At 50.7% G+C, this 11,716-nt stretch overlaps 2 protein-coding genes across 3 annotated transcripts in view; one reads left to right on the forward strand and one right to left on the reverse strand.

Annotated features, from left to right (window-relative positions):
- P2RX3 (purinergic receptor P2X 3) overlaps nt 1-11,716 on the reverse strand; it is a 42,547-nt gene that overhangs the window by 28,721 nt on the left and 2,110 nt on the right. Inside the window, exon 1 of one of the 2 annotated variants that reach the window (XM_077116238.1) lies at nt 191-1,429. The exons of the other annotated variant lie outside the window; for it this stretch is intronic. The gene's annotated coding sequence lies outside the window, so the exon portion shown is untranslated. Of the gene's footprint in view, nt 1-190; nt 1,430-11,716 lie in introns of those variants that run through there. 2 annotated transcript variants of the gene reach the window in all.
- On the forward strand, nt 1,405-11,604 carry SSRP1 (structure specific recognition protein 1). Its single transcript, XM_077116236.1, has 17 exons — nt 1,405-1,552; nt 2,027-2,201; nt 2,617-2,802; nt 3,379-3,484; nt 3,736-3,926; nt 4,993-5,223; nt 5,378-5,481; nt 5,589-5,717; nt 5,980-6,201; nt 6,944-7,016; nt 7,447-7,585; nt 7,729-7,774; nt 9,149-9,278; nt 9,720-9,890; nt 10,094-10,182; nt 10,714-10,900; nt 11,118-11,604. Exons 2-17 carry the CDS (start codon nt 2,148-2,150, stop codon nt 11,187-11,189), a joined length of 2,130 nt encoding a protein of 709 aa, XP_076972351.1. The 5' UTR covers nt 1,405-1,552; nt 2,027-2,147; the 3' UTR covers nt 11,190-11,604.

Here is an 11,716-nt window from a genome sequence, read left to right on the forward strand (position 1 = left end):
ACCCTGCCTGAATGGAGCAACCCCTTCATTTCTGAGTGTACGCCTAAAACCACCCAATTCAGCAGCCATACCCACTCCCCTCCCCCAACAGCATGGGTTAGGGGGAGGGGTTTATTGCATATTTCCCTGGGAGGGGGTGAGTAGAGAGTCACATATTTCTAACCTCAGTTGACAGTGGCTGAAACTCTACCTGCAGTAAAGCAGTTATCACATTTTTTTTTTAAAAAAACTATCGGTTTAGTTATTTGGATCATTTGTTAGATTACGTGCCCCTTGACAGCTGGGGCTGTTTTCATCTTGTTCACTGGTTTCTCAAAGCCTGGAAGTGTGTTGGGTTAATAATAAGTCTTCAGTACGTGTTGATTGAATTCAATGAACTTATGTTGCTAGGTTGTGTTGCAACAGCCATTTCCCAGAGATTGAAGCCATGAGATCAGGGGGCCATGGTGTATTTCTGTTGTCCTTTATCACAGCAAGCTGGTGTAACTGAAGTCAGATTGTCAGGGAAATCTTGGGTTTAAATATTCTACCCTAATGTCTTCATATAAGACACTTCATCAGCTATTCTGAATGTGGAGTAATCGCGATTCAAGAAGACCTGGGTTCTGGCCTCCAGGTTTCTCATTGAGATCCTGGGCAAGTCCCCTGAAGGTCCCACTTTTCTCATCTGCAGAAGGAGTTGGATTAGAGCAACATTTCTTCTCGGTCTGGCCTTCCCTGGTTTTGTAAGACGCACGGTGCGGCTCGGTTTCCGCGATCCCAGGCTGATGGGATTTCAAATCCTTTCCGGCTCTACGGTGCATGTGACACCAGCGCTGGAACTTGACACCGCCGATTGCCAGCCTCTTCCGGGGGGGCCTATCAATTGCCGTTTTGAGTGCGGCTTTTGGGAGCAGACAGTGAAATTTCAAAAAGAATCCAGCCCTACTGGACCGGGGATACAGCCAGAGAGCCATATGGTCACAACACCAACGCCCGCATTCTCTGTGCAGCCAGTGGGAGGGGTCGTTTCTCGCCACAGCTCTTTAAATCTTTTCCTTCAGGTTCCAGAGACTCCTCTCCGCTCCAAAGCAACCACTCTCGTGCAGTGGAAGGACGTGCAACACCGCAGCACGGACACACGCATACGTGCAAAGTCTTGATAAAACAAAACTATACAATTTCCCTTTAGAATCCAGTCCTCCCCTGAAGAAGGGGCTGTAACTTCCTAAAGAAGCACTTCCCTCCTGGAGTCAGATTCCATTCCCCTGCCACCCCCCCGGGGTAAGCGGACTTCAGCCCCCAAACGACTCCCTCGGGTCCTCCAGAGCGGCTGACACTCTATGGGACCGCCTCACAGGCGGTCCGGGCTCGCGCTTCTCTAGCCCGCTCGTCCTCTCTATGGTCTAAGCGCGACTTCCGGTGGCGGGACGCGGGGCCGCGCACGCGGGAAAGCTTCCCCTGCGTCCCTCTTCCAGCCCCCAGGTTCCCATCCCCGTTTCCCCCTCCCCCTGCGCCCCCCAGCGCGCCCACCGCCCGTGCCGGGGCCCTCGTGAGGTGGCCGCCCGAGGAGGTAGGTGGCCGGCGTCCCCGTCCCCCAGGGAGGCGGGCTCAGCTCCCCCGCGGCACGCTCGAGATGGACCGTTCCGTATTCGAATCCGCGGGCAGTGGGCGAATCCATTTTGGGGGGAGGGGGAGACGCGGGTCTGGGGCCGCGCCGCGCGGGTCGCTCGGGGAGGGAAACTCTGCAGCCTGAGCTGGGTTGGGGGCCCGGGCAAGGTGTGGGGTCCTGGCAAGCCCTGGAGTTCCGCTGCTCGTTGCCATGGCGCCCAGGGGAGCGCTTCGAGCTAGGGTCGGGTTGGGGTGGAAGCGCTCCTTCGGGCCTCGGTTCTCGGGCCGGGCCTGGCTCCTTTACCCCGCAGAGGCTGCCTGAAGCTTCCCAGGCAGGGGAGATCCTGAGACGTCCCAGGGCCAGTCGCGGGTGCCACCTCGGCCCAGCCCCGAGCACAGTGATGTCTTTCGTGCTGGTCTGTCCTTTTGAATTTAGGTTCCCAACTTGCGGAACAACTGGACGCGCACCGAGGAGTTGGGACTCAGCTCCCAGTTTTTTTTTGGCTCCCCCTTGTGCAGCCTAGGGCTTCGTGCCCAGGCCAGCGGGCCAGATCAGCATGGCAGAGACCCTGGAATTCAACGACATCTATCAGGAGGTGAAAGGCTCAATGGTGAGAAAGGCTTGAACTTTTAATACGGTTGGAAGTGGGGTAGAGAGTTTGTGCTTTAACAAGGGCTTGCTTTGATAATGTGGTTAGTATGGAAGAGGAGGATTCAAAATATTATGTGTGTCTGGTGCTTCTCCAACGAGGAACGACACTGAGAGGGACTCCTTGGATCTCAGGGTTAGAAAGGATTTTATAGGTTGTTCGGTTCCAAATCCCGCTGTTAGAGATGAGGCAGTTAAGGACCCACAGGGCTTTGGGTGCCAGAGTGGAGATGAGATCCATTCTTCCTATTTGTCTGTTCTCACTGGCCCTGACGACTTCTGGTGTTGCTCCTGCATCGATAAAGGGCATTGGGTGGGACCATGCATGGCACCCAGTGTGTACCATCTCCACCTCTCTGGGCCTGTTTTCCCGACAGAACGATGGCCGGCTGAGGTTGAGCCGCCAAGGCATTATCTTCAAGAACAGCAAGACGGGCAAAGTGGACAATATCCAGGCTGGGGAGCTGACGGAAGGCATCTGGCGTCGTGTAGCTCTAGGCCATGGACTTAAACTGCTCACAAAGAACGGCCACGTCTACAAATACGATGGCTTCCGAGAATCGGTGAGATGTCCTAATGCAAATAGCCTCCTTTTTTGTGTTATCTTGTATATTTTTGAACTTTTAGAGAGAGTAGGGACTTTCCGATAGTATTGCTATTTTGAGCTTATTAGAGCTGGGCCATTGAGGCCGTGGAACAGTCAGGGTTCTGTTATGCTGTTCAAGTCTGGTGAGTTTCTTTAAGATTTCCTGCTGTTTTTATTTAGATGATTTCTACCTGTTTTCTTAATCCAGGTTGAGAAGCTTGGCTTGATGCTTTTGTTTTATTTTTCCACTTGGAGTTGCTTCAGATTGGAAGACTTTCTTTATCTTAATTGCCACTTCCTTTAAAGTAACACCTATACAAAGTTTAAGAAGCTAGTACTATTAAGTCTCATAAACAGGAATGTCAGTTCATTACTTTACTCTTCCTCTAGCCTGCGATCCATTCCCTGTATACAATCTCTTTAAACTACTTTACAGCTGAGATTAAGTTAGCATGGATTTTTGACACAGGGGGTACCGGGACAGTCTCTTGTGAATACGTAACCCTAGCCTATTCAAGGCTGTGTTGAGGTTCTCTTTCTCCTCTATCCACAGGAGTTTGAGAAACTCTCTGATTTCTTCAAAACTCACTATCGCCTTGAGCTAATGGAGAAGGACCTCTGTGTGAAGGGCTGGAACTGGGGGACGGTGAAGTTTGGCGGTGAGTTTTAGGAGAGACTGGTTTATAGGAGAAGGTAGGATGAAGGGTTTTGGTCTTTGACTCGTTTTGCTCTCTGTCCTGTGCCACTGTCTCCGATTTCTGGTCAGTCCATGCATTCATCCTGCATTTTATGGATATCGCCAGTGTGCACAAAATAACCCCAGTTCCCCTTCCTCACGGAACTTACGGTCTGGTGGAAATGCTCTTTGTTCAGGGGAGGAGCATGTGGCTTAATAATGCCTTCCCTATAGGGCAGCTGCTTTCCTTTGACATCGGCGACCAGCCTGTCTTCGAGATACCCCTCAGCAATGTGTCCCAGTGCACCACGGGCAAGAACGAGGTGACACTGGAATTCCACCAGAACGACGATGCAGAGGTCTCGCTCATGGAGGTGCGCTTCTACGTGCCTCCCACTCAGGAGGATGGCGTGGACCCCGTTGAGGTGAGGCCGCCCCCACTTGCCTTGGGAGCAGATGGTAGTGAGCAGACTTGGGCTGACCTGGGGACAGGAGCTTGCCTGATGACCAGGGTGTGCTTTTTTTTAGTTTTTAAAAAAAATATAACAAACAAACGCAAACATTCTTAATTTAAGATTATTCCGTTCTACACATATAATCAGTAATTCACAATATTATCACATGGTTGCATATTCATCATCATGATCATTTCTTAGAACATTTACATCGATTCAGAAAAAGCAATAAAAAGACAACAGAAAAAAATTCATCCATACCATACCCCTTACTCCTCCCTTTCATTGATCACTAGCATTTCAACCTAAATTTATTTTAACATTTGTCCCCTCTATTATTTATTTTTATTCCATATATTTTATTCGTCTGTTGATAAGGTAGACAAAAGGAGCATCAGACACAAAGTTTTCACAATCACACAGTCACATTGTGAAAGCTGTATCATTATACAATCATCATCAAGAAACACGGCTACAGAGCACAGCTCTACGTTTTAAGGCAGTTCCTTCCAGCCTCTCCATTACATCTTGATAATAAGGTGATATCTATTTAATGTGTAGGAATAATCTCCAAGATATTCTCTCGACTCTGTTTGGAATCTCTTAGCCGTTGCCACTTTGTCTCATTTCACTCTTCCCCACTTTTGGGCAAGAAAGTTTTCTCGATACCTTGATGCTGAGTCTCAGCTCATTCTAGGTTTTTTCTCAATCCCTTGATGCTGAGTCTCAGCTCATTCTAGGGTTTTTTTCAATCCCTTGATGCTGAGTCTCAGCTCATTCTAGGATTTCTGTCCTACGTTGCCAGGAAGGTCCACACCCCTGGGAGTCATGTCCCACGTAGACGGGGAGGGTGGTGAGTTTGCTTGTTGAGTTGGCTGGAGAGAGAGGCCACATCTGAGCAACAAAAGAGGTTCTCTTGGGGGTGACTCTTAGGCCTAATTTTAAGTAGGCTTGACCTATCCTTTGTGGGATTAAGTTTCATATGAACGAACCCTAAGATTTGGGGCTCAGCCTATACCAGGGTGTGCCTTTGCAGGCCTTTGCCCAGAATGTGCTGTCTAAGGCAGACGTGATCCAGGCCACCGGAGACGCCATCTGCATCTTCCGGGAGCTGCAGTGTCTGACTCCCCGTGGCCGTTACGACATTCGGATCTACCCCACCTTTCTGCACCTGCACGGCAAGACCTTTGACTATAAGATCCCCTACACCACAGTACTGCGTCTCTTCTTGCTGCCTCACAAGGACCAGCGCCAGATGTTCTTTGTGGTATGCAGAAACCGCTAAGGGTGGATGGTCCTGGTTTTTGCCTGAGCCTTTGGTGGATTGACCTCGCCAGCATTCAGGGTTTTACATTGATTAATCAGCAAGAACTTGGGGCGCATCGATTGTTGCTTACCCTCGTCCTGTCTTCCTTAACCAGATCAGCCTAGATCCCCCCATCAAGCAGGGCCAGACCCGTTACCACTTCCTGATCCTGCTCTTCTCCAAAGATGAGGACATCTCCTTGACTCTCAACATGAACGAGTGAGTGTTTCCCTGGACTAGTTTCCCACCGCGGTCCAGGCAGGAGACGAGGCATGCCCGAAAAAGGCGGCTGTTGTGTTCTTGACCTCTGCTCTCTGTGTCTGTAGGGAGGAGGTGGAAAAGCGTTTTGAGGGGCGGCTCACCAAGAACATGTCAGGATCCCTCTACGAGATGGTCAGCCGTGTCATGAAGGCCTTGGTGAACCGCAAGATCACTGTCCCAGGCAACTTCCAAGGGTGAGGGTGCAGGCCTGGGCATGGGAAATGCTGTGTCTCCTTGGTGAACCCTTCCTGGGGTGGGGATGCAGCTCTTAGAGAGACCTGGTTGCATCCTTGTGGTCATGCTTGGTATCAGTCACCTCCCGACAGAGCAGCTTCGTGAGACTTGCTCAGTTGAGGGCCTGGCCGCATGGGTTGCCACTGCCAGGTGTGCCCTTTGACTCTGTGCCACCCTGCTGGTGAGGTTGGCACTGAGTAGGCTCCCTGTCCCCTCCACCAGGCACTCGGGAGCCCAGTGCATCACCTGCTCTTACAAGGCCAGCTCAGGTCTGCTGTACCCACTGGAGCGGGGCTTCATCTACGTGCACAAGCCCCCCGTGCACATCCGCTTCGATGAGATCTCCTTCGTCAACTTTGCCCGTGGTACCACCACCACCCGCTCCTTCGACTTTGAAATTGAGACCAAGCAGGGCACTCAGTATACCTTCAGCAGCATTGAGAGGTGAGCGCCTTCGCCAGCCACTTCGGGGCATCCTGGCCCTGATTCAGCCTTGCTACGAAGTCTCGCACGGCCTGGGGCTTCCCTCAGACCTGTGACCCATTTCTGACTTCTTAAGCTTTGAGTTGCGGTTTTCTTCTGCTTTGGTGGGATTTGATCCTCTCCCCAGGTTGCTCAGTCTGTGGAAGCTTCTCGTTATTTTCTTTCTGTACTTAAAAAAAAAAATGTCTTCCGTATTACAAAGCTATACTTGTTCAATCCTCGCTCTTCTCTTCCACTCCTCTCCCTGGTGGAAACGTTATCTCTTTCTTTCCTGGAATGAGCTTCGTGTCTGAGAACACAGTAGCTAATTTTTATTGAGCGTTGGCTTCTTCACTGTGGATTAAAGGTTTTACAAACATCTTCAAATTTAATCCTCACAAGCAGCCTATGAGGTATGAAATACACACCAGTAAAAAGATAAGAACACTCTCTCCTCCATCATTATTTGGTAATTAGATATACTTCTCTTCTTTTTTCCCCAGAATTCCAGAGCTGCACAGGTTTCTTTCAGGACTATTGTCTGACTCTTCTTTGCTGCTGTTACTTTTGGGGGTCCCTGACCTCCCCAAAAAATAGGGTTGGATAATGTGGTCAAGAGTCCAGAACCTATTGTCTCCTCTGGCCCATGGGTACCAGGATATCATTTAGTTCACCCCTGCTCTGGGGTGAACTGTCTGGTAACGTGGTGTGTCTCTCCCCGCAGGGAGGAGTATGGGAAGCTGTTTGATTTTGTCAACGCAAAGAAGCTCAACATCAAAAACCGGGGATTAAAAGAGGTACGTCTCTGTGTGTGGAAAGGATGAGCCTCTTCCCCTGTCCTCTCTATATGGGAAAGAAAGGGACAGGGGTTTTTCTGGCTTCTTTTTTACTCTTTCTTTTCTTCTTGCCTTTATAGAAAAAAGAGGTGCGTGTGACCCCTTCCCCTTCCTGGTGCAGGTTTCCTTAGCATGGTCTTAGATCAGTTTTTGTAGCCCATCAGGAGCTCCTGGTGGGGCTGGGAGAGGGAGGAGCTTGGACTAACCCAGCTGGCAGGAAGTGCTGGGGCGCAGGCCCTGCATGTTGGCTGTGTGTGGATAATCCAGCCCCAGGGTTTTTTGGGAGCTGCTTTTCTGATCTTACTCACAGGCACGGGGGCGTGTTGTCGAGGGTGCAGCGGTTCTGGGCAGAGGGCGAATTGGACCCTCACGCCCAGCTCTTCCTGGTTAGGGCATGAACCCCAGCTACGATGAATATGCCGACTCGGACGAAGACCAGCACGATGCCTACCTGGAGCGAATGAAGGAGGAGGGCAAGATCCGGGAAGAGAATGCCAATGATAGCAGTGACGACTCAGGAGAAGAAACTGGTGGGCAGTGTGGAGGGCAGGGGGCAGTCAGACTGCTCTCCCTGAGCCAGACCTGGGCTCACCCTGGGCCAGAGCTGGGAGTCTGGGTGAGGGGGCGGGGTTTCCACCAGGACAGAGCTGATGCAGCCCTTACTCTCTTTCAGATGAGTCATTCAACCCAGGTGAAGAGGAAGAAGACGTGGCAGAGGAGTAGGTTTTGGTTGCGCCTTGTGGGGGTGAGATGGTGGCCTGTAAGCTTAAGAGTCGAGAAGATTTGTGGGCATTTCTCTTGTCCCAGCATTAGCCACTGACCCAGGGCAGAAAAGGAGTGTCCAGCAAGGTCACTTGAGAGGTGCTTCAAAAATAGTCAGGGCCCTTGTACGTGCAAGGCGCATTTTGAAGCTAGCACAGCACAGTGGGGAGAGATTGGAATGGGAGTCAACTGGGTGGCTTTGGGTAAATCATGAAGGCTCAGCTTCATCATCTGTAAAATGACAGTAAGTCCCTCCATGCTTTTTTTTGCCAAGACTCTTGATTGTTAGTGTCAGAAATACAACTCGAACTTGCTTAAGTGTAAGAGAGAATTTTATAAGTTCACGTAACTAGAGAGTGCAGGGATATAACTTGTATCAGGCACTACTGGACCTGGCCTTCAAAAGTTGTGGGGAATCTGTTTGTATTTCTTGCTTTTTGGCTTCCTTATTTCTAGGCAGCTTGCCTCATGCAGTCGCAAGTGGACTCCAGCAGCTGTGGGCAGGCTTAGTCTTACTGGTTTAGCATCCAGTGTGCCCCTTCTCTCAGAGCAATGGTAGTGAGCAGTGTGGTCACATACCCTTTCCTGAGCCTGAGATAACAGGGTGTGCAGGGCCTTTAGAGCCTGCAGTTGGGGTGAGCCCCTTCTGAGTATGGGAGAGGCAGTTTCAACAGAAAATTGAGACTGTATTAATCCACAAGTATTGGGAATGAATATTTGGGCTGCAGAAATACTGATGTCTCCTAGCACTGCTTGCCCCATCCTTAGGAAGGTGAGTGAGCAGAAGCTTATGAAAGTTCCTTGAGGACTTTGCAGCACCCACAGGTGTAAGCATCATCTTTTGAGGAGTTCTGTCTGTATTTGGGCAGGTGTTAACTACGTGGGTGGAACTGAGGCTGGCCTTTCCCACTTCTGGTAGCAACAGAGTTCAGCCTTCATCAGCAAAGGCTAGAGGGTAGATGAAGATGATTAACCACAAGGAAGTGCTGACGTGCTGGACGAGTATGAGGCGACGTTTCTGTCTGGGAGTGTGGGATGGAGAAGGGACCGGGTTAGGCGATGACTAAGGAAAGCAGCTAGAGCCCATTGGCTTGTTTGGTTTTTAACATATTGAGCGAATAACCAGTTACCATGGCTAGGACTGGGGAGAAGATGGCTGAAGCCCCCTCAGCAAAGGGGAGGAGGCAGGGCTGGCGATCGGTGGTAGAGGCTGCCCTGCGGTCTTTCTCCCTCTCTTCTAGGCAGGGGTCTTTGGATTTGTGTTCCTCCTGTCCTGAGGCTGCAGGGTGCTGCCTTCCCTTCCTGAATCTGAGTCCCGCTCTTTTTGGCAGATTCGACAGCAACGCCTCTGCCAGCTCCTCCAGTAACGAGGGCGACAGTGACCGGGAGGAGAAGAAGCGGAAACAGCTCAAGAAGGCCAAAATGGCCAGGGATCGCAAGAGTCGCAAGAAGCCTGTGGAGGTGCAGACTTGGCTCTAGACGGGAGGGTGTGAGGGGAGCCATTCTCCACTTCCCATCTGCCGCCAACAGAACTTGCCGATCGGCCATCCTGGGGCTGCTTTTGTGTAGCCAGTGATTAGGGCATTGAGGGTTATCTTCTTGGAAGTTTTTCTCTCTGGTCCTTGCCCTTGAGGTAAAGTTTAGCTCCTGGGCCATGTGAATCAGGGGTCAGGCCCAGAGAAAAGGGGGCCCCTACGGAGCTAGGCACTGGAATGCTGAGGGGAGAAGCCGTGCTGTTGCCCACCCTCGGGAAGCTCTTTGTGGCCTGCTATTCTTTGGTCCCCCTTTTTTTTTTTTTTAAACCCAAGTAGGTAATCTAAGTAATAGCTGTGGGAGAATGGGGGGGGCGGGGAGTGTCTGGGAAGTGGATGTCTGGAGGCATTTGGATCCTCCCTCGTGTAGGCGAAAAAAGGCAAAGACCCCAATGCGCCCAAGAGGCCCATGTCCGCCTACATGCTGTGGCTCAACGCCAGCCGGGAGAAGATCAAGTCAGACCACCCCGGCATCAGCATCACCGATCTTTCCAAGAAGGCGGGCGAGATCTGGAAGGGAATGTCCAAGGAGAAGAAAGAGGTAGCAGAGACAGGGGAGGGTTTACAGGGCTGGCGAGAAGGGCTTTATTGGGGTGGGGTGGGGTGAGGGTCTTGTAATTGGGACAGGGGGCACACTTGGGCCATTGGTGGAAAATTTCTGTAGAGGATGTTTTGCCTCCATGGGGGAAGAGGTCTCATTCTCTGTTCTACCCTCTCACATGTGTGTGTGTGTGTGAGTGACAGGAGTGGGATCGCAAGGCTGAGGATGCCAGGAGGGAATATGAAAAAGCCATGAAAGACTATGAAGGGGGCCGGGGCGAGTCTTCTAAGAGGTGAGTCTCTGGAACAAAATGGCATCTGTTTTTTTTTTTGGCAGAGATTTCTGCAGGTCAGAGTTGAAAGTGGAGATGTTACAGATATTTGACTGGCAGTACTTCTCAAAGCTGGGGGTGGGCAGCTTCCCAAGCAAGGTTAATGTGCTCTCGGGGGTTGCTGAAGCCACCGGATAAACATGGACTATTTCCCTGGATGGTCGATTTTATTTGAAGGTGTAAAGGAACATTTTTGTTTGTTTGTTTTAATTATAATGGAACATAATGCAAAATGTGCATGTATTTGTTCAAGATGATAAGTTTTGCAGGTGGAACTGCTTCAAGCTGTGACCCATTTCTTCTGGTGTATTCATTTAGGATTCTCTCCCTGGGACACTTTGGACTAACATGGCTGACAGTTTATGTCGTGTGAATTGGGCAACATTGCCTGGATTGGGAAAGGGCCCTCTTAAGACCAGGAGAGGTTTGGCCTAGGCGATGATGGGAAGGAGCCTGAAGGCCGACCCCTTTTTTCCCCTCTTGCTAATACAGGGACAAGTCAAAAAAGAAGAAGAAAGTAAAGGTAAAGATGGAAAAAAAATCCATGCCCTCTAGGAGCTCATCGTCTAAGTCTTCATCCAAGCAGCTAAGTGAAAGCTTTAAGAGTAAAGAGTTTGTGTCAAGTGACGAAAGCTCTTCAGGAGAGAACAAAAGCAAAAAGAAGAGGAGGCGGAGTGAGGTGTGTGGGAGTGTGTGGTGAGCGGCATCCGGGGGGATGTTCCTGGGCCAGGTGTTGTGGTTGGTCTGTAAGCGTAAAGGAGGTTGAGTGAATGAGTGGAATTCTGAGGTTCTGAAGGCGGATGGAAGGTGGATTGGGGGCCCTTCGCTACTGAGAAGTGGCTGGGAGGGCAGCCAGGACTCAGTACCCTTCCCCCTAAGAGGCCTTTGATTTTCAGGATTCTGAAGAAGAGGAACTAGCCAGTACTCCCCCCAGCTCAGAAGACTCGGTGTCAGGATCCGATGACTAAAGAGGAGGAACATTCTCTTTCTCTGCTTGTCCTGTCGCACCACCAGTCTCCCATCCCTGCTTTAGTACCAGTTTTCTCCTGACAGGAAATGTAGTCCTTGGAGTTCTGTGCCATCTGCACAAGCTCTCCTGGTTGGACGCACTTCACTGGGGCAGCAGGGGAGGCGTCTTACTCTGCTCCCTCATAAGGTTGGCTCTTTATAATTTGGGAAGACACTGGGTGGGAGGCAGGGCAATGTGGGGTCCAGCTCCTCAGCCTTAGGGATACTCGCTGCTGCTTATCCTGTTCAAGTTGCTGCAGCAGGGGTCGCGTGAGGTTAGGCCTGTAGCTCCTAACTGGGGCATATTTCTACATTTATTTTGTATTTCTGGTCTGTGAAAAAAAAACATTTAATAAAGGGAACTGACTTTGGAAACCATGTTTTTATGCTTTCTCTCTGGCCCTGTTGCATTGGCCCTACTACTGTTGGTGTTGTCTCCTGCAGTGCCCTGATTGGGCAGGCCTGCTGGCCAGCTGGGAAGCAGGTC

Source organism: Tamandua tetradactyla, chromosome 9, assembly GCF_023851605.1.
Source record: "Tamandua tetradactyla isolate mTamTet1 chromosome 9, mTamTet1.pri, whole genome shotgun sequence".
Taxonomy (NCBI): domain Eukaryota; kingdom Metazoa; phylum Chordata; class Mammalia; order Pilosa; family Myrmecophagidae; genus Tamandua; species Tamandua tetradactyla.